Source organism: Equus asinus, chromosome 13 (assembly GCF_041296235.1).
Source record: "Equus asinus isolate D_3611 breed Donkey chromosome 13, EquAss-T2T_v2, whole genome shotgun sequence".
Classification (NCBI taxonomy): Eukaryota; Metazoa; Chordata; class Mammalia; order Perissodactyla; family Equidae; genus Equus; species Equus asinus.
The window spans coordinates 28226236-28250079 of NC_091802.1; the positions used below are offsets into that span (position 1 = coordinate 28226236).

The following is a 23844-nucleotide window of genomic DNA, read 5'->3' on the forward strand; positions in this document are numbered from 1 at the left end:
TGTATCTGTACAATGGAAAGTCTGAAGGACACCACCTTAATCAAGTGATAAAACTCAATCTCGCCAAATAATGGGACAGACTGACATAATGTGCTTCCTGAGCCCAGGCAGTGAGGAGACAATACTCCTGCAAAATACTGCTGCAAAAAGTATTTAACCTAAATTTACAATTTAAATGTTTTCAGGAGGAAACAATGAAATATATCTAAATTAACAGATACCCTGCAAAACACCAGGCCTGGAGACTTCAAAAAATGTCAATGTCAAGAAAGACAAAAAATGGGTGGGGATTGGCTTTAGAGTAAAGGAACACAGGGACAGAACAACTCAATGCAATGTGTGATCCCTGATTTAATCCTGGATATTAAAAACAAAACAGCTATAAAGCATATTATTGACACAATTGGGGAAGTCTGAGAACAGACAATGTATTAGAAAACAGTATCGTATATCAATTGGTTATGTGTGAAAATGCCCTATTCTTAACAGATACCATAATAAAGAATTTAAGGGTGAAGTGCTATGATGTCTACAACTAACTTTCAAATTGTACAGCAAAAAAATAAAATAAAAAATTTGAATATACATACATTTATATATATGGGGAGAGAGAGACAGGTGGGATGGAAAGAGGGAGGGGCAGACAAAGAAAACACGGCAAACAACAATTGGTGATCACTGCAATATTCTTGAAACTCTTTGTGAAAAATTTCAAAGATATATTACTTTTTAACTGCTCAGGAGATTTAAATTTTTTAAATTAAGTAATTTTGAGAAAGTCTGAGAAGCAAGGGACTAAGAGATAAGATAAAAATTAGTAAAGTAGAATCATAGAAGTTGAAGGAGCAGAGTTTCAAAATGCTTGGTTAATAGCTTCAATGCAACAGAGAGGTAAATTAAAGATGAATTAAGTAAAGACCATTGGATTCAGCAATTAGGAGACTGGTGGTAACCTAAGGGACAAGAGTTTCAATGACAAGAGTCAAGTCAAAATATAGTGAGTAAAAAAAGAATAAAGTATGACTTCTCAAGAAATTCAGCTATGAAAAGCAAAGAGGGTAGACACTATAGGGAAACCTCAAGTGAAGGATCTGTTTTGCTAAATATGGCAAAGACATGAATATATTTAAATAAAGAAGTCAGGACAGAGGATGGAAACAGAGAGAGAAGTGACAGAGAAAAGACCCTGAATAGGCAGAAAAGGATGGGATCCAAAACATAAAGAGAAGGCTTAGCCCTGGAAAGGAGGAGGAAGACATCTCCCACTATGACTGGAGAGAAGGAAGTAAAGACAGTTAAAAATGAAGATTAACATGGTATTGAGGGTAGGGATTAGAACAGGAAGTCAAAGGGAATCACATGTGACAGCCTCAGACAGGAAGAGAGGCAATCTGCTGACAGGAGTAGAGGGATTGACAGTAAAGGCTCTGACAGTTGTAGAGAATGGAAGGAGTTCTCTAGGGACATGTAGAAAAATGATTGGTGAGTAGTGATTTGGGGACTATTAAATTGCCCAGCAGCAATATACATGTTTGTGTGATTTCTGCCAGTAATGCTCAGTAGCTGAAATACAGATAAAGGAGCATTAACAACTAAATTAAGATTAGGACTTTCCTGAACATAAGGTCAATAGGGCTAGCAAGTGACTGAAGTGGCAGATAACGTTGATTAGACTGGATTCATTATAAAGTGAAATAAGAACAGGGCTAAGAACTTGGCAGAAAAACAGAAAGATCAAAGAAACAAAGAGCTTAGGGTCAAAGACCAGGCATTGTGGGAATCAAGAAGTGAAAAAGTTATTGTTCTAGTATAGCCCAAAATTTCAGAGGTGGAGCATACAGCCCTGGGGGCTGGTGAAGTGGAATGGAGGTGAAAGCTGATGGAGTTGAGATAATCAATGAATTAGAAGGCTAGGCTACTGATTGTTTACTTAATACAATTTAATATCCAGTATAACAAGACTTGGAAGTGGGGGGAAAAAGATGGATAAAAGGAAAGAAAGGTTTAAACCCCAAAGTAGAAAGGGTTTTGACACAGGTAGAAGAGTAACTGTAAGAATAAGTTTGTCAGTTCTTCCCTTCAATATACAATAAGCAGAGTGACAGGCAGAGACTACATTTGTCTCAAATGCTGAATCCTAGTATCTAGCATGCCTGGCACATTGCAGGTTCTCAATTGGTTCAATAAAAGAATGAAAGACGTATGACCAATCTGTGAGCCACAAGCCTTTGGCCAAAGGCTCTAAAATTTATAGTATGGGCTGAACTAGTGCCATGAGCAATAGTATTTTGCTTCCAGAGTACATTTTTATTGCAACTGGTAGGATAGAGAGATAGTTGTTGGAAATAGTCTTTCCTCAATATTCCACCATGAGCAAATACCCAAATGATACCATTCCTGTAAGAAGTAAACAATCCCAGGAGAACTGATAAATCCAGACAGACTGTCCAGATACAAACAACTCGTTTAAGACATGAGGACACCTGAGGCCAGCCCTGTGGTGTAGTGGTTAAGTTTGGCATGCTCCACTTTGGCAGCCTGGGTTCACGAGTTCAGATCCCAGGTGCAGACCTACACCACTCATCAGCCATGCTGTGGCGGCAACCCACATATAAAGTGGAGGAAGACTGGCACAGATGTTAGCTCAGGGTTAACCTTCCTCAACAAAAAACAAAAAAAGATAAGGGGACACCTGATTCTACTGATTTCATCTTCAAGGCTGAAAAGAGGTTTATTCTTACCACACTCAGGTCAAGAGAGTTGGTACTCTCTGCTTCCAGAAAAATAAAATCAGAAGGAAGAAACTCAAAGGGAGTATACAATCATCTTACCTAGGGATTTAAAAATTAAAACCCTGGACTTAACCCTAGCAACCTCTTCACCTTCATAATTTTACTGTGAGCTTGTTTTCAGGGACAGGAAGGAAAAGAATGAGGCAGTATCTGATTCTCTAGAGAGGCTTAGGAGAAAGAAAAACCCTGAGAGTGGGAAAGAGTGGTAACTAAGCAAAAGGAGAGGCAAGCAAGTTAGATCTTAGATACCTGGGCCCAAAAAGGAGGCCTGACATTTAGCAGTAATTAAGTCTATCGGTTTTCCAATAAACTGCGCCCACCAATCATCAGTGAAAAAAACCCCAACACCCTCTTCTTTTCATTGATGATACCTGTGCCAGAAATGTACTTTACTCAAGATTTAATTATGGTCAGCTCTGATAATCAGGCATGAATAAGCAACATATCAAAAGGAATGGATTACTCTAAAAATCTTCACCACTAATTCTTTCAACATTTCTAGAACAAATATTATTATATTGTCTCCAATTCTACATTTAACATGTCTTGCAGATAAAAAAATCATTAATCTCAAATGATTCCAATGGGAGAGTCAGATAGCAGTTTAATCCCTAACTTAATGACACAGAAACTGATGTTTAGAATACCTAAATTGCTTCTTTAAGACAATCACCAATAAAGTTGGGGTCACAGAATTTTTTCCTTAGCTTTTAAATTAAGAAGTCATTTGTACTGATTAAGTGAAAATCAGGAAGAAGGTAAGGACCAAAGTATTACAAACCCTATAATTTTTTAAAAAGTCATTTTGAGGGCTGTTCCTGTGGCCTAGTGGTTAAGTTCAGCAAGCACACTCCACTTCAGTGGCCTGGGTTCAGGTCCGAGGTGCAGACCTACAACACTCGTTGGCAGTCATGCTATGGAAGCAACCCACACACAAAATAGAGGAAGATGCTAGCTCAGGGCAAATCTTCCTCAAGCAAAAAGAGGAAGATTGGCAAGAGATGCTAGCTCAGGGCAAATCTTCCTCAGCAAAAAAAAAAAAAATAAATAATCACTTTGATTATCTTTTAACATAGTTTTCTACTGAGACTTGTTTTAAGATAGTGGGATCTTGGGCCGGCCCAGTGGCACAGCAGTTAAGTTCACATGTTCCACTTCGACAGCCCAGGGTTCACCAGTTCAGATCCTGAGCGCAGACATGGCACTGCTTGGCAAGCCATGCTGTGGTAGGCATCCCACATATAAACTACAGGAAGATGGGCACGGACGTTAGTTCTGGGCCAGTCTTCCTCAGCAAAAAGAGGTGGATTAGCAGCAGATGTTAGCTCAGGGCTAATCTTCCTCAGACACACAAAAGAAGACAGTGGGATCTTTTAAGATTGAAACTAAAAGAACAAGATACCAAACACACATAATTCCTCTTCAATAAAACTAGGAAACACATGTAACTCTACCCCTCAGAAGGTGAAGACAGGGGCTGGCCCGGTGGCGCAGCAGTTAAGTGTGCACACTGCGCTTCTCGGCGGCCCAGGTTCCTGGTGTGGATCCCGGGTGCAGACATGGCAGCGCTCATCAAGCTATGCTGTGGTAGGCATCCCACATATAAAGTGGAGGAAGACGGGCACGGATGTTAGCTCAAGGCCAGTCTTCCTCAGAAAAAAGAGGAAGATTAGCAGCAGATACTAGCTCAGGGCTCATCTTCCTCAAAAAAACAAACAAAAAAAAAGAAGGTGAAGACAGAGCACAGATAAAGCAATGGTATATGACTTAGAGTGTAGTATGATCAAATCTAAATGCCTGCAAAGACGAATAACTCAAAAGAAGTTGAGTCTATCCATAGAACCCAAATAGGTTCAAAAATTGGAGGCAAAAATAAAAAAAAGAAAGAAAGGAAAAAAATTAGAGTCATTAGGAACTGCAGAAGGCAGAAGGTGGAGGACTAAATATAGAGAGATTATCTGAAAGTCTGTATAAGGAACAAAATAGACCAACAAGGTTCCCATCCCCACGCTAACCAGCCAGGAAACTACTGCCTGAAGAGGTGTACTCTCCAAAAAAAGAAGTGAAGAATCAGATACAGTCTGCATGTTGAAAGGTGAGATCTCCATGTCCTCTCTCCAGAATGCTTTTTCTAGGCAAAGGAGTAGTGGATCTTTCTCAACACTAACTGATCCATACCAGAAAAAAGACCTACAGACACTGATATTTGGAGGTTCTCAGTCAACTGCCAGCTAACCACGTGACAGCCCTACAGAGAAGCCTACACACATAGAACTTCTGATTAGCTTTTCAGAGTTTCACTCCTAAATATAAACAATCAATGCAGGATACTAGACATCTAAAGAAGGCCTTAGATATGGCAGAAAGAGACAAAATCAAAGTCAAGGAAAATAGGAACTTAGAAAAGAGACAATTCATGGAACAAAAGAATACTTCAAAGAATTATAATTAAAACTCCCAGATAGATGAGAAGATACTGTACTCATAAAATGGGCTGCTTTAAAAAGAAAAAGTAACAGAAAGAGCTCTGGGAAACCACAAATATAACAGCTAAAAAAAAAATCAGTAAACAGATTAGAAAATATAGTTCTACAAAATTTTCAGAAAGTGAAAAAGACAAAAAAATGGACAAATGGAGGAGAGGGGCAGAGCAAAATGGCGGGGTGAGCTGACCTGGGACTCTCTCCCGTCCAAACTACAACAAAGGATTGGAATAACTGAATTTCAGCCAATAATCCTAATGCCAGACCATCAGAAAACTACAGAAACAAGAAGACGGAGGATGGAGAAGCTGCAGCAAGCCTCGGAGGAGCTGGAACGGGGTAAGAGAGAACTTCGCTCCCTCCCCTAGAGACTGGGATCACTGCGGTGGGTGAGGGAAGGAGCGGGGGAGGGGCCACGCAACTGGGGGATCACCCAGGACTCCCGCCACCAGTGCAGTGGAAACCTGCTGATGGGGGAAAGCTTCCATGTGTGGGGACCCCATCAAGCCAGGGCCCCGGGAGACCAGAGAACGAGAGCTGATCTGAATCCAGATGGGCATGCGAGATAAAGAGTCCCTCCTCCCCCAACCAGCACTGGACGCCATCTTGCCTGAAGGTGGAGAGCTCAGAACACGTGGATCTCGACCCCTATCTAGTGATGACAGGCTGTAACTGGAACTGAATACTACCATCATGCGCAGAAACCGCTCCTCTACCATCCAGCAATTTATAAAAGGTGCAGACCAGAAGGAAAACAATAAAAACACAGAATTAAGTCCTGAGGACTTAGAAATATGTAAACTAAGTGAAAATGAGTTCAGAGTAGCTATCATCAAAAAACTCAATGAGGTAGAGCGAAAGATAGAGAAACAAGTCAATGAGTTCTGGAGTTACTTCACAAAAGAGATTGAAACTATAAAGAAGAATCAAACAGAAATACTAGAGATTAAAAATACAATGGACCAGATAAAACAGAATATGGATTCCCTGAATGCCCATGTAGACACCATAGAGGAGCAAATTAGCATAATCGAAGATAGACAGGCTGAATGGCACCAGACAGAGGAAGAAAGAGAACTAAGGATTAAATAGAATGAGAAAAATATCAGAGAAATAGCAGATTCAATGAGGAGAACAAATTTAAGAATCATGGGAATTCCTGAGAATGTGGAAAAGGAAAATGGAGCAGAAAGTGTGCTTAATGAAATTATAGAAAAGAACTTCCCAAATCTAGGGATTGAGGGAGAAATGTGTGTGGAGGAAGCTTTCAGATCTCCTAGATTTGTCAATGTAAAAAGACCTACTGCAAGGCATATAGTAGTAAAAATGGCAAAAACGAAAGACAAAGAAAGAATACTCAGGGCAGCAAGACAGAAGAAAATAACCTACAAAGGAACTCCTATCAGACTTTCAGTGGATTTCTCTACAGAAACCTTACAAGCTAGGAGAGGATGGAGTGACATATTCAAAACTTTAAAAGATAAAAATCTTCAGCCAAGAATACTCTATCCAGAAAAATATCCTTCAGATATGAGGGAGAAATTAAATCTTTTCCAGACAAACAAAAGTTAAGGGAATATGTAACCAAAAGTCCTCCACTACAAGAAATCCTCAAGAAGGCTCTCATATCTGAAAAAAGAAAAATAGGGAGAAAGGGGTCACAAACCACAGAGTAGGGAGACAGATAGATAGAACCAGAATAGGACAGCAAATATTCAACTACAGCATTAGGATAAAGGTAAGGAAACCAACAAAGTAAAGACGACCTTATCACTCTAACTACAAACTCATAACACGAGTTGGAATAAGAGATGAAAATAATAATTTAGGAGGGGAAGAGCAAAGGGACTAAATCAGTCGAGGCCAAGTAAGTAACAGACCACCACGCAATAGACTATTAACAGACATATTATATATGAGACTCTAAATACAAATTTCAGGGTAGCCACTAAACTAAAAAAACAGAACAGAGCCACAAAACATAAACAAGGAAAAATCTAAGAAACCCAGCATAAGAAATTGCAGAAGTCAATGGGTAGGCTAACACACAAAGGACGAGAAACAAAGGTAATGCAGGAAAACCAGACAACAAGCAACAGAATGACAGCATTAAGCCCACATGTATCAATAATCACCCTCAATGTAAACAGATTGAACTTGCCAATAAAAAGACACAGAGTGGCAAAATGGATTAAAGAACAAGATCCAACAATTTGTTGCCTCCAGGAAATACACCTCAGCCCCAAGGACAAACACAGGCTCAGAGTGAAGGGGTGGAAGACAATACTTCAAGCTAATAGCAAGCAAAAGAAAGCAGGTGTTGCAGTACTTATATCAGACAAAACGGATTTCAAAATAAGGCAGGTAAAGAGAGACACAGAGGGACAATATATAATGATCAAAGGGACACTTCATCAAGAAGAAACAACGCTTATAAATATCTATGCACCCAACACAGGAGCACCAAAGTTCATAAAGCAACTATTAACAGACCTAAAGGAAGATGTTAAAAACAACACAATAATAGTAGCGGACCTCAACACCCCACTCACATCAATGGACAGATCATCGAGACAGAAAATCAACAAGGAAATAGTGGAGCTAAATGAAAAACTAAAACAATTGGACTTAATAGACATATATAGATCACTTCATCCCAAAACAGCAGAATACATGTTCTTCTAAGTGCGCATGGAACATTCTCAAGGATAGACCATATGTTGGGAAACAAGGCAAGCCTCTACAAATTAAAAACAATTGAAATAATAACAAGCATCTTTTCCGATCATAATGCTATAAGGCTAGAAATTAATTACAAGAAAAAAGCTGAGAAAGGCACAAGGATGTGGAGCCTAAACAATACGCTACTGAACAAGCAATGGATCATTGAAGAAATTAAAGAAGAAATCAAAAAATACTTGGAGACAAATGAAAATGATAACATGCCATACCAACTCATATGGGATACAGCAAAAGCTGTATTAAGAGGAAAATTCATTGCAATACAGACACATCTTAACAAACGAAAAATACCAAATAAGCAATCTTAGACTACACCTAACCAAATTAGAGAAAGAAGAACAAACAAAGCCCAAAGTCAGCAGAAGTAGAGAAACAATAAAAATCAGAGCAGAAATAAATGCTATGGAAACGAAAAAGGCTGTAGAAAGGATCAATGAAACAAGAGCTGGTTCTTTGAGAAGATAAATAAAATTGACAAACCCCTAGTGAGACTTACAAAGAAAAAAAGGGAGAAAGCTCAAATAAACAAAATCAGAAATGAAAGAGGAGAAATAACAACAGACTCTGCAGAAATACAACGGATTATAAGAGAATACTACGAAAAATTATATGCCAACAAAATGGATAACCTAGAGGAAATGGATAAATTCTTGGACTCCTACAATCTCCCAAAGCTCACTCAAGAAGAAGCAATTTGAACAGACCAATCACAAGGAAAGAGATTGAAACAGCAATCAAAAACATCCCAAAGAATAAAACCCCAGGACCAGATGGCTTTCCTGGGGAATTCTACCAAACTTTCAGAGAGGATTTCATACCTATCCTTTTCAAGCTATCCCAAAAAATTAGGGAGGATGGAACACTTCCTAACACATTCTACGAGGCCAATATCACGCTGATACCAAAGCCTGACAAGGACACCACGAAAAAAGAGAACTACAGGCCAATACTGCTGATGAACATAGATGCAAAAATTCTAAAGAAAATTTTGGCAACCAGAATTCAGCAATTCATCAAAAGGATCATACATCAGGATCAAGTGGGACTGATACCAGGGACACATGGATGGTTCAACATCTGCAAATCAATCAACATGATACACCACATCAACAAACTGAGGAATAAAAACCACATGATCATCTCAATAGATGCAGAGAAAGCATTTGACAAGATTCAACAGCCATTTATGATAAAAACTCTGAACAAAATGGGCATAGAAGGGAACTACCTCAACATAATAAAGGCCATATATGACAGACCCACAGCCAACATCATACTCAATGGGCAAAAACTGAGCGCCATCCCCCTGAAATCAGGAACGAGACAAGGATGCCCTCTATCACCACTCTTATTTAACAAAGTACTGGAGGTCCTGGCCAGAGCAATCAGGCAAGAAAAAGGAATAAAAGGAATCCAAATAGGGAGGGAAGAAGTGAAACTCTTGCTGTTTGCAGATGACATGATCTTACATATAGAAAACCCCAAAGAATCCATTGGAAAACTGTTAGAAGTAATCAACAACTACAGCAAAATTGCAGGGTATAAAATCAATTTGCATAAATCAGTAGCATTTCTATATTCTAATAATGAACTAACAGAAAAAGAACTCAAGAACACAATACCATTCACAATCGCAACAAAAAGAATAAAATACCTCGGGGTGAATTTAACTAAGGAAGTGAAAGACCTATACAATGAAAATTACAAGGCCTTTCTGAGAGAAGTGGATGACGATACAAGGAGATGGAAAGACATTCCATGTACATGGATTGGAAGAATAAACATAGTTAAAATGTCCATTCTACCTAAAGCAATTTACAGATTCAACGCCATCCCAATCAGAATCCCAATGACATTCTTTACAGAATTAGAACAAAGAATCCTAAAATTCATGTGGGGCAAAAGACCCCGAATTGCTAAAGCAATCCTGAGAAAAAGGAACAAAATGGGAGGCATCACAATCCCTGACTTCAAAACTTACTACAAAGCTACAATAATGAAAACAGCATGGTACTGGTACAAAAACAGGTGCACAGATCAATGGAACAGAACTGAAAGCCCAGAAATAAAACCACACATCTATGGACAGCTTATCTTTGACAAAGGAGCTGAGGGCCTACAATGGAGAAAAGAAAGTCTTTTCAACAAATGGTGCTGGGAAAACTGGAAAGCCATATGTAAAAGAATGAAAATTGACCATTCTTTTTCACCATTCACCAAAATAAACTCAAAATGGATCAAAGACCTAACTGTGAGACCTGAAACCATAAGGCTTCTAGAAGAAAACATAGGCAGTACACTCTTTGACATCAGTATTAAAAGGATCTTTTCGAACACCATGTCTTCTCAGAGAAGGGAAACAATAGAAAGAATAAACAAATGGGACTTCATCAGACTAAAGAGCTTCTTCAAGGCAAACAAACGCAGGATTGAAACAAAAAGACAACCCACCAACTGGGAAAAAAATATTTGCAAGTCATATATCTGACAAAGGCTTAATATCCATAATATATAAAGAACTCACATAACTCAACAACAAAAAATCAAACAACCCAATCAAAAAATGGGCTGGAGACATGAACAGACATTTCTCCGAAGAAGATATACGGATGGCCAATGGGCACATGAAAAGATGTTCATCATCGCTGATCATCAGGGAAATGCAAATCAAAACTACACTAAGATATCACCTTACACCCATTAGAATGGTAAAAATATCTAAAACTAATAGTAACAAATGTTGGAGAGGTTGTGGAGAAAAAGGAACCCTCATACACTGCTGGTGGGAATGCAAACTGGTGCAGCCACTATGGAAAACAGTATGGAGACTCCTCAAAAAATTAAAAATAGAACTACCATACGACCCAGCTATCCCACTACTGGTTATCTACCCAAAGAGCTTAAAGTCAGCAATTCCAAAAGTCCTAGGCACCCCAATGTTTATTGCAGCATTATATACAATAGCCAAGACATAGAAGCAACCTAAGTGCCCATCGACACATGACTGGATAAAGAAGACGTGGTACATATATACAATGGAATACTACTTGGCCGTAAAACAGAACAAAATCATCCTATTTGCAACAACATGGATGGGCCTTGAGGGAATTAAGTTAAGTGAAATAAGCCAGTTAGAGAAGGACAATCTCTGTATGACTCCACTCATATGAGGAATTTAAAAATGTAGACAAAGAGAACAGATTAGTGGCTACCAGGAGAAAGGTGGAGTGGGGGTGAGCACAAAGGGTGAAGTGGTGCACCTACAACACGACTGACAAACAAAAATGTACAACTGAAATTTCACAAGATTGTAACCTATCATTAACTCAAAAAAAAAAAAAAAAGAAATGGACAAATGGAAAAGATAAGAAAAACAGATGATTAGTCCAGGAGGTCCAACATCTAACTAACTACAATTCCAAGAAGAGAAAATAGTAGAGGAGGAAATTATCAAAGAGATCACATAACAAAATTTCCTAAAGCTGAAGGACTGAAACTTTTAAGATTGAAAGAGTAAAAGTATCTTCAAACAAAAACAGATCTATAAAGGACTGGGAATCAGAATGGCAAGGGACTTGTCAACAGAAACACTCAATGCTGGATGAAAATGGAGCAAAATCCTGAGTGATGATTTTCAACTTCAAAACCTCACTCAAACAATCAAACAAGTATAAGGGTATAATAAGCAAGTTTTCAAATATGCAGTATTTCCAAAAAACTTACCCTCATGCACCCTTCCTCAGGAAGGCACTAGTAGATGGTCACCAAAACAAGAGAGCAAGGGCATAAACTAAGAAAAAGGAAGATATGGGATATAGGAAACAAAGGATCCAACACTGAAGAAGCCAAGAGGATTCCAAGGATTGCGGTAAAGGGAAAGTTCCATGACAGCTATGCCCAGAGAACTACCAATACAGCTGGGAACAGGGGGATAGAAGGTCCCTGTGGGATGCCTCTAAGAAAATAAATGGAAGCGACACATTATCTAATAAGTGTGACCACAGAACATAGGCCTGAAAGATGTTTTACAGAGTTGTTGGAAGGTGTGCAGAGATAATAGCAGATTTGATAAAAAAATGAAGCAAAATGAGAGGATGGGGAGAAGGAAAGAAGAGTAAAATAGGAAGTCAGTACATAAGTCTAAAACTGCTGAATTAAGTGATAGCAGAATATGCTTATTACTTAGAAATATAGAGACCAGAACAAAGAGCTAAAAGAGTTACCTCTGAAGAGAATTGAAAAAGCTCTCCTTTGCACCCTCACCAAGCAGAAATAAAACAGGAATAACAATACTAAAACATATCTCACATTCTAAGAGAACTTATTTTAAGCAGAAATCTGGATTTTTATAGCAATTAAGAATATAATTTGGCTCATAGAAGCAGACAACAGACTGGTGGTTACCAGAGGGGAAGGGGGGTGGAGAGAGGGAGAAAAAGGTAAAGCGGGTCAATTATATGGTGACAGATGGAAACTACACTTTTGGTGGTGAGCACGCTGTAGTATACAGATGTTAAATTATAAAGTTGTACACCTGAAACCTATACAACGTTACCTCAAAAGAAGAAGAAGAAGAATATAGTTTCGGGGAGACAGGGGGTGGGGATTACCTTTTTAAGCACCTTCATGGCAAATATTTTCCCAGTATTTGCTCCTGTTACTTTTCGTACTTGAAAAACCTGGATAAAAAAATGAAAGTATCTGTGTTATTAAAACTAAACTATGCTAGTCACACTCCCTTAATTCCCATTTATAAGAAACAAAAGATACAGTAGTTCATATTCCTATAAAAACTATTACTATGAAGGATGTGTGCAAAAATGATGATCTAAAAGAGCAGACTATATTAAAGATTTAGTAGTGAAATCTATTACACAACATGGAACTTTCCTGTTTGGTCTGCTGACATCTGGTGGCAAAGTTGGGCAATGACTGTCTAACGATAAGTACTCCGTGTTACTAAATACATAAAATACAAGTTTGCTTAGAAAATGCCATAATCAGGGTTCCCAGAAGCATAATACCAAACATAAAAATTATAAAATATTTCATAAATTTCTTTCAGGGAAGCCACTGTTCTTGCTTCAGATAAAACTATTTAATAATAGTTGACAGGAACTACCATTTACCTATTCCTTAAAATGGCTAACTATAAAAAATTTTCATGCAACAGCTGCAATATGTGTTAAATATGTAGACTCAAAAATGCAACATGTAGACTCATACCATATGCAGACTCAAAGTGCATGTGTCACACGTTCAAGATGATCAGAACATTAGAACGTGTCCTTAAGCCTAAGAATGAACTACAAATGTCATGCTTTGCAAACATTAACACTACACAACAGTATAAATAATTCCTAAACTTAATCCTAACTACTAAAATGTATCCAAATTCTGTCTTTTGATAAAGAAGAGCTAGGTATAAATTTTCTTGGGCAGAACATGCAAAGGTGAGGTCTTAAATTAGAAAGCCTTGGGCAAAACTATGAAACTAAGAAGTTCTCTTCATTTTCTTCTCCCCTCTTATGTTCTTCAGCTTCCCTAACTCTATTGCTCCAGATACTACAAGTCAAAGAAAACCAATTCAGATTAAGGTCTCAGTAACAGATAACAACTTACTGTGCCATGCCTCTTATAAGTAAGGAGTGATTTGTTTGTTTTTTTTAAGAGGATACCTACAGAGGGTACCATTTAACCAAAGGAAGGAACGAACCCTCTAATAATAGACTTCGCCTGGCACAGTTGCCTATTCATTCAACAAATATTGACCGAGTGTCTATTATGTGCCAGGTTTTTACCTGTATGGTGGTAGGAAGAGGAGAACTTCTGTACATCCCTGAAATAACACCAGGTAAGTGATCACATCCTTTGCTGGTAGCTAGCAAACAAAGACTGAAGAGGACTGCTGGAACCAGGGTATAAAATTAATCTACCCAAGACAGACAACAGCTCTCATTTCAAAAATACTTCCTACCTTTCCATAGCCCCCTTTACCAAGTACCCGAAGTAGCTCAAAACATTCTGGTCTGATTTTTTCTGGCCCTCTGTTCACACTAGTTTCTGAGATTTCAAATTTCTCACAATGTTCCATGCCACTGAGGAGAAAAGCAAAACCAAAAGTAAATTTGCAAAAAGTTAAATTATCTTCAGCATATTGTTAGAAAGAGGAGAAAGAGAAATGTAATCCAATTAAGTATAAGGAAAAAAGTACATGATAGCAAATTTAGTATCTATGCTCTAAGTAAACTAATGATTCAATGACATGGTAGGTAACGATTAAGATGGCTTGATAATTGTTTATCTGCTTCTTTACAGAATGTGCTATTATTTATTTTCATAAGCATCAGCCATCCCCAAACTAAGATAAATCAGAGCAAGTTTATTAAATTGACAAACAAAAAAAGTCTTCTGTTATTCAAATTAAGTTCATTTAAAGTGTCTAGGAGATTAGGTATTATCCCACCTCATTTGGCAACTTCAGCAGAAAATCTGGGAGCTTTCTAAAAGTACCCAATTAGTTCAAGTCTTTATGCTACAAAAATTCTCGCTAATAAAATATATTCATGCATCTTTCCATATTTGCTATTAGCTTGATTTAAAGACTCCAAAAAGGGTGGCAATTTTGTCTGTCACTTAAATGCTTTCTACACGAGTGATCTTCTCAGTCTTCCTCCCAACTCAAGGCTTTTTACTTGAGGGTGGGGTACAGAGCAGATTAATCACCATACTTGCCTAACGGAGCTTGCCTAAAATGACTTAAGAATGCACAAATCTCGGTTTGAATGCTATATTACAAGCAAAACAAGAAGCATTTAACTTTTGGGAGCATTTCTTAAAATTTTATTTTTCAGTAAGAAAAGGTGATTATATTAAACTTATAAAAATTCCCAACCCATTCAGGCTCATATTTGGTATATTCAGAATTTGAATGAATATCTCTTTTTCAAAATTCACACATGATCTCAAAACCCTGGATATGTTATTATATTGTTACCAAACTCAATAAACCAAGTCTATATACATGACTAGATATTTAAGAACAGGTTACTTGAATCACATGATGGCTATGAACTGGAGCTGATATAACCGACTTGTAAAAAAGACAGCACAATAAAATCTTTTCATATAAACTTACAGTTCATATGGTCCAACTCCCCCATGGTCCATGCTTTCATTTAACTGACCCTGAAAAATATGTTAAAGTTTTTAAATATAAATAATCTCATAAACACAAAATAAAAATGTTTAATGTTTCACCCCATTACTTCAGGAGAAGAAATGAAATAAACCAGCTTAAAAATTCTCTATACTTTAATAACAGGCAACTGAGGTGATGAACAAAATAAGGTACACAAACAATACTGTGGGGTTTCACTTTTAATTTTATATGACAACTAAGCTACAGACGCTACTCACAAATGATCTACAAATAAAACCAGGTGATTTTTCCTTCAAAAATTACATTTATTAAAAATATATATTTTGTGTATTATGAAACTAAAGGCACTACATTCTGAGTTACTAAATCAAATGATTTACACAAAAAGCTATTCTGATCTGTTTCTAAAACACAAGACTAACATAATGCTATAAGCCTTAAATGTAACTACAATCTAACTAAAAGCCTAAAGTAACCACAACCAGTCCAAGATATTGTAGTGTACCATGTGGCTGATCAAAGCAAAATAATTAAGGAACACTCTCAAATTGTTAGGAGTCATGTTGGCCAAACATTTATTCTGACCATAGTATAAATGGGTACAAAATTTAATTAACCTTCTGTACACTAGCAATGAACAATTCAAAAATGAAATTAAGATAACTCTGTTCACAACAGCATCAATAAGAATACTTAGAAAAAAATTTAACAAAAGAAGTGCAAGACTTGTACACTTCATAACTATAAAAGACTGCTGAAAGAAATTAAAGAAGACCTAAATAAATCAAAAGACATTCCATGTTCATGGATCAGATGACTTAATATTGCTGAGATGGCAATACTAACCAAATTGGTCTACATTCAACTCAATCCTATAAAAATCCTAGGTTCCTTTCTTGCAGAAATTGACAAGCTGATCCTAAAATTCATACAGAAATGCAAGGAACTCAAAATAGCCAAAACAATCTCAAAAAAGGAGAACAAAGATGGAGAACTGAAATGTTCTGATTTCAAAATGTACTACAAAGCAACAGCAATCAAGACAGTGTGGTACTAGCTTAAGGACAGTCACAGATCAGTGAAATAGAACTGAGAGTCCAGAAATAAACCCTTACATTACAGTTAAACGATTTTTGACAAAGATGCCAAGAAAATTCAATGAAAGTCAGTCTTTCAAGAAATGGTGCTGGGACAACTGGATAGTCACATGCAAAAAAATTACTTTGGACTCCCACCTCACACCAGACACAAAAATTAACTCAAAATGGATCAAAGACTTAAAGGCAAGACCTGAAACCATAAAACTCCTAGAAGAAAATATAGGGAATAGACTCTTTGAGATCAGTCTTGGAAGGATCTTTTTGAATACCATGTCTACTCAGACAGGGGAAACAAAAGAAAAAATAAACACGTGGGACTTCATTAGACTAAAGAGCTTCTGCAAGGCAAAGGAAACCAGGAATAAAGGAAAAAGATAAACCATCAACTGGGAGAAAATATTTGCAAATCATATATCCAACAAGGAGTTAATCTCCAAAATATATAAAGAACTCACACAACTGAACAACAAAAAAACAAACAACTCAATCAAAAAATGAGCAGAGGATATGAACAGACATTTTTCCAAAGACATACAGATGGCCAATAGGCACATGAAAAGATGTTCCACATCACTAATCATCAGGGAAATGCAAATCAAAACCACATTAAGATATCACCTTACACCATCAGAATGGTTATAATCACCAAGATAAAAAATAACAAATGTTGGAGAGGATGTGGAGAAAAGGGAACCCTCATACAACTGCTGGTGGGAACGCAAACTGGTGCAGCCACTATGGAAAACAGTATGGAGATTTTTTTTTAATAAATAGAAATACCATACGACCCAGCTATCCCACTACCGGGTATTCATCCAAAGAACATGAAATCAACAATCCAAAGAGACGTATGCACCCCTCTGTTCATTGTAGCATTATTCACTTTAGCTAAGAAATGGAAGCAGCCCAAGTACCTGTCGACTGGATAAAGAAGATGTGGTAGATATATATATATATATATATATATATATATATATATATATATATACACACAACGGAATACTATTCAGCCATAAAAAAAGACAAAATCATCCCATTCGCAACAACATGGATGGAACTTGAGGGTATCATGGTAGTTGAAATAAGCCAGACAGAGAAAGACAAACACTGTATAATTTCACTTACATGTGGAAGATAAAATAACATAGACAAAAAGAACAGTTTAGTGGTTACCAGAGGGGAAGTGGGTTGGAGGGTGGGCACAAGGAGTGAAGGGCACATTTATATGGTGACCGACAAATAATAATGTACAACTGAAATGTCACAATGTTATAAAGTATTATGACCTCAATAAAAAAACAATTAACTCGAAAGGGATCATAGACCTAAATGTAAGAGCTAAAACCATAAAACTCTTAGAAGAAACGTCGGAGGGAATAAATGTTCAATTCTTGGTGTAGGCAATGATTTCTTAAGACACATCACCAAAGGCACAAATAATTAAAGAAAAAAATCAATAAACTGGACTTATTCAAAATTTAAAACTTGTGCACTTCCAAAAACACTATCAAGAAAGTGAAAAGGCAACGAACAGGGGCCGGCCCCATGGCTGAGTGTTTAAGTTAGCATGCTCCGCTTTGGCGGCCCAGGGTTTCGCCAGTTCAAATCCTGGGCGCAGACATGGCACCGCTCATCAGGCCACGTTGAGGCGGTGTCCCACATGCCACAACTAGAAGGACCCATAACTAAAAATACACGACTATGTACCGGGGGACTTTGGGGACAAAAAGGAAAAATAAAATCTTAAAAAAAGAAAACCCACAGCATAAAAGTATATAAAGAACTTGTACAACTCAATAATAAAAAAAACTCTGATTTTTAAAAAATGGGTTAGGATCTGAATAGCTATTCCTCCAAAGAAGATAAACAAATGGGAAAATAAGCACATAAAAAGATGTTCAACGTCATTAGCCATTAGAGAAATGAAACCCAAAACCTCACTGAGATACCACTTCATATCCACTAGGATGGCTATAATTAAAAAGACAGAAAAATAAAAAGTTTGGCAAGGATGTGGCCAAATTAGAACCCTCATACACTTCTGGCGGGAATGTAAAACGGTGCAACCACTTTGGAAAACAGTTTGGCAGTTTCTTCAAAAATTAAACAGAGACTTACCATATAATCCAGCAAATCTACTCCTAGGTATCTACTCAAAAGGGATGAAAATATATGTTCCACAAAGACTTGGGCACAAATATTCATAGCAGCATTATTCACAACAGCCCAAAAGTGGAAACTCAAATGAACATCAAACGGCGAATTGATAAATAAAATGTGGTTGATCCATACAATGGAATACTATTTGGCCATAAAAAAGAATGAGGTACTGATACATACTACAACATCGAAGACTCTCAAAAACATTCTGTTAAATGAAAGAAGCCAGACAGAAAAGGCCACATATTGTATAATTCCATTTATATGAAATGTCCGGAAAAGACAAATTTATAGAGATGGGAAGTAGACCAGTGGTTGCCTAGGGCTGGGGGTGGCAATGAGAAGTGACTTAAATCGGCCCAAAGTTTCCCTTTAGGGTGACAGAAATGTTCTAAAACTAAATTGGGGTGATGGTCGTACAACTCTATACTAAAAGTCAGTGAATTGTAAAAAAATAAATAACTGGGCAGCAGAAATTGTTATTAATATTACAAAATATAGCTTTAAAATGAGTATTCTTGAATACAGCCTGATTATGAACTCTTTCAATTTATACAAAAGGGTATCACTTAATTGAAAATAGGCCCTAAAAAATTAGAAGTTTTTATCGAAAACTTTAGAATTATTCAAAAAATATTTAAGCAAACATATCTTTCTTCACAGTGAAGATACACAAAGAAAACTGATAGTATTTTCACACAGTGGATGCTCAAATACCCAAGAAAAAACAAGTTTTTAGTCATAACTTGCTCATGGTATGAACAAGTCAGGAAGATGTTTAACACCAGGGACATATGTTTCATTACTAGACTGAGGCAAATGGATGGGGCAGTATCAAGGGGAAAAAAATTCTTGCAGTTTCAACTTGATACAGTTTCTTTCGGGCGTGGGGGCACAGTAGGGGTGGTTATGGTTAAAAGTTTTTTGTCTCTGATGCTTCATATAATCACAAATGGTGGCTTCACTATAAAGACAAAAGACTAACTTCTCTCAAATGTGATAAAACTGGTATTATATAATAGTTTTTTCTTTAATGGTAATTCTACTTAATTCTTAATTAAAGACCACAGAGTAGTTAACACTGAACCATGACTTTGAAGCCACCTAGAAAGATATGCCCTGTGGCTATGTTTCATTTCCGGAGTCAGCCAGGCCTGTATTACCACCTGCATCTGTGCTTATAACTTCCTACAGTTGAAGCATTTGAGGCACAACTCTTTTCTGCTACTCAGTGTTACCTTCAGAAAAGTCTCACACCAGAAGCATTAAGCTAATGTTATACAATACACACTGACAATTCTCTCACAGGAAATTTTATTCAGATTTTTTCCTGCTGCCTTAAACTTTAGAATCCACTCAATGCTTTTTTGTGTGTGCCACTATGATTGACAAAGTGGAATCCTGGTCATCTAAGTTACTGTACAAGATACACTGTTTCAAACTAGCCCACCAGAATAACTATTCTCAAAGTTTTAAATTAATATTGTATATAAATTCAAGTTAATATGTCTAAAGTCCCAATCAAAGAGAGCATATGTTATAAAAATTTAAGTAAATTGTTACAGAATGGGTGAAATATCCTTAATCTAGATATTCATTAAATCATTTATTCATTTGTCTGGCTGTTCACAGACATGTCCTTATAAAGCAAGATTCAGTAATTCAGATGAATTGGGGGAAGAGGGGTGAACCTTGCCCAAAATCTTGGGCTACTTAAAAATGCTTTACATTAACTTCCAAAATATATGAAGAACTCATACAACTCAACAACAAAGACAACAAAGACAAATAACCCAATTAAAAAAATGGGCAGAGGGTATGAACAGACATTTTTCCAAAAAAGATATACAGATGGCCAACAGGCACACAAAAAGATGTTCAATGTCACTAATTATTAGAGAAATGCAAATCAAAACAATGAGATATCACCTCACATTTGTTAGAATGGCTATAATTAACAAGATGAGAAATAGGTGTTGGAGACGATGTGGAGAAAAGGGAACCCACATACACTGCTGGTGGGAATGCAAACTGGTGCAGCCACTATGGAAAACAGTATGGAAACAGACTTCTCAAAAATTAAAAATAGAAATACCATACGATCCAGCTATCCCACTACTGGGTATTTATCCAAAGAACATGAAATCAACAATACAAAGAGATCTATGCACCCCTATGTTCATCACAGCATCATTCACAACAGCCAAATGTGGAAGTAACACAAGTGCCCATCAACTGATGAATGGATAAACAAGATGTGGGGGGTGTGTGTGTGTGTGTGTGTGTATATATACAATGGAATATCAGCCATAAAAAAAGACAAAATCGTCCCATTTGCCACAACGTGGACGGACCTTGAGGGTATTATGTTAAGTGAAATAAGCCAGAAGGAGAAAGACAAACTCTGTATGATTTCACTCATATGTGGAAGATAAACACACACATGGATAAGGAGAACAGACTGGTGGTTACCAGAGGGGAAGTGGGTGGAGGGGTAGGGGAAAGGAGTAAAGGAGCATATAAGTTTGGTGACGTATAAAAACTAGACTACTGATGGTGAGCACGATGAAGTCTATATAGAAACTGATATATAATAATGTACACCTGAAATTACACAATGTTGTAAACCAGTATGACCTCAATAAAATAAAAAAGTAAAAAAATTAAAAAATAAAAATGCTTTATAGTATCTATTACAATGCTAGATAAGCATTGATGTTTTTCTATAATTTTTCATAATCGTAATATTTGAATACATACTACCTATACAGCACTTTGCTTTTCAAAACACTAAAAAATTTTAAACTTTTTGCTCAATAAAAATCTGATATCCCAATCTGAAATTCATGTAGTAAACCTCTGTGACTATTTCAAATTTTGAATTAGTAGAGCAAAAATTAAGGATTTTTAAAATTGCATTACAATTTTCTATTATTCTTCTAACTTTTTCTTCACAGAAAGCAGAGGTTTCCAATATTTTCATAATCTAATGAAAATCTCTGGGGCTGGCCCCGTGGCCGAGCGGTTAAGTTCGCGCACTCTGATGCAGGCGGCCCAGTGTTTCGTTGGTTCAAATCCTGGGTGCAGACATGGCACTGCTCATCAGTCCACGCTGAGGCGGCGTCCCACATGCCACAACTAGAAGGACCCACAACTAAGAATATACAACTATGTACCAGGGGGCTTTGGGGAGAAAAAGGAAAAAAATAAAATCTTAAAAAAAAAAAGAAAATCTCTAGAGGAAACCATTCCCTTAGTTTCAACTCACTGTCCCCAAAGTATACCACCAGTAAAACAAACAAAAAAATAAACAAAAAAGATTCGACCCCAAGCTCCGTCCCCCAAAAGACCCTTTTACCCATTGTTTTTAATATAGTCTTCAGAGTTATTAAATCAGGGTCTTTTTTTTAGTTAGGTAGCAGATATTCAGCTTTATCCATAAATGTATTCATATATTCTCCTCATCTTCTGCTCACTGAAGAATTAACTATGCTATGTAAATACATATATTTACTAATACAGATTCACTCAGTGTAACATACTTAAAAAGGCATATATCTCTAAATAGGTCCAATGATTTTAAAAAAAGATACTCCGGTTCTAAAAACGCAGCACCTCTAGGATAACTGCATTCATTATTAAGTCTCTAGGTATAGATGAAGGTAAACTTGCAGGATTGGTTCCTTGGCAATGAGTAACACTGACGAGCTCTATCTCCATGAACTAGCTAACTGCTTATTATGCCAAGATATTCTGAGAGTACTTCACATACTTTATCTCATGTAACCCTCATTTACAGAGAAGAAAAAAGTGTCAGAGAGATTAAGCAATTTATTCTAGGTCATGTAGGGAGCACGGCTGGAAGGATGTGAATTCATTTTAGACACAACACAAAGAGGTACATTATGAACAAGACCTAGTAAATGCAATGAAGAAGCTATCCAAAGAAGCTCGCTGAACTGAGCCAGAAGATATTACCACTAGTTATCTATGTGGGCTTGGGCAATCATCTCTCTGGCCTATGCCTCAGTTCCCTTACTATAAAATGAAAAAGTGAGGCTACTCTGATATGTAGCAATGTTTAAAAAGTTGGCACACTAAACTAAAGGTTATAAATTCACAGCCAGAATATTAATTATATTATTATAAATTCACAATATCCAGATTTTCCAAGAATCTAAACTTCTCTCATCTTTCAGAATTTTTAAATTTAACTTAAAGAAAACTGGATGTTGCTGAATCACCTTGGGTGACCAAACCAATCCCACTCCAACTCTTTTCGCTTGTCCACCTTGAGGCACCTCTTAGAATGACACACCCAAAGAAACACTTTCAACTCCAAAAGCATTGCTAAGTAAGATATATTTTGCTGAAGGCCCTTCCTCAAAATCCTCTTTAATTATCTTTGTTCTTTCCCCAAAGTTTCCCTCCCCAGAATAGTGGCCGCCTTTCTTTCTTTCCTATTTCCACCAATTTCTCTGGCCTCGTCTCCACATTTTCTCAAAATCCTATTTGCTTGTACCCAGCAAAACAAATGTCCAGGAGTAGGCCAAAACACATCCCAACGAGGTTCCAGTGCATAAAAGAAATTGTAATACAGTACTTCACTTCCAAAACCTTTAACTTCTCCTGATCAACCCATGACCTGGAAATTCTATCAGTTCTACTGATGAAGATTTTATAAAGCAGCCTTCTTATCCCGTTTTCTCCCCTGCCCTGCTCCAAAGCCACTGCCATATGGAGCCAGTATAACTGATGAGAGTAAGCTTTATGTAATGAAAGTAATCTCACATTTGTTTCTAACTGTATTTACTGTATCACATGTTCAATTCAGAGGCTATCTGGAACTTCACAGCAAAGATACTAAAAAGTACATATCTCAATACCCACCTTCCAAACTGCGTGATTTTGATTTAGACTCATTTGATTATGAAAAGAACAGCATTATTCTCCCCCACTTAGTTTCTTAAAGTGTTCAAAGTTCTTTATACATAGTATTTCAATTTTTTGTCAATAAGCAGAGTACAACTTACTTGCCAGAGGAGGAAAATCGAATGAAAGAAAGGGAAGCCCCTTATGTAGTTATAAGCAAATTTATGACACCAGTCACTAACCCATGTACTCATCTAGGCAATAGAACCTAAATTACCATGAGGTTATCATCAATGATCATTTACTCAGAATCAGAGATTTAGTACAACACCATTTTTGAACTTCAGGTCCAATTTGTGATTTTTCAATAAATTTATCTTGAAATAAGATATTCTACAAAGAATGACGAACTACTAAGACAGCAAAGGTGAAACCAAGCTATGCATTGGGAAAAACAATTCTAAATTTAGCACCCTAAATTACAGCAAGGAAAGCCCTCACACCACCATTCACAAGTCTCAATTCAAGCAATT

At 37.0% G+C, this 23844-nt stretch overlaps 1 protein-coding gene across 5 annotated transcripts in view; it reads right to left on the minus strand.

Annotated features, from left to right (window-relative positions):
- RPS6KB1 (ribosomal protein S6 kinase B1) overlaps positions 1 to 23844 on the minus strand; it is a 44609-nt gene that overhangs the window by 19698 nt on the left and 1067 nt on the right. For all 5 annotated transcript variants that reach the window (XR_001400556.3, XR_011493728.1, XM_014856958.3 and 2 more), the window contains exons 2-4: positions 15156 to 15205; positions 13995 to 14115; positions 12628 to 12696 (exon numbers count right to left, since the gene is read on the minus strand). Coding sequence is in view for 3 of the 5 variants with exons in the window: in XM_014856958.3 (XP_014712444.1) it covers positions 12628 to 12696; positions 13995 to 14115; positions 15156 to 15205 (240 nt within the window). In the remaining 2 variants the exon portion in view is untranslated. The remainder of the gene's footprint in view (positions 1 to 12627; positions 12697 to 13994; positions 14116 to 15155; positions 15206 to 23844) is intronic.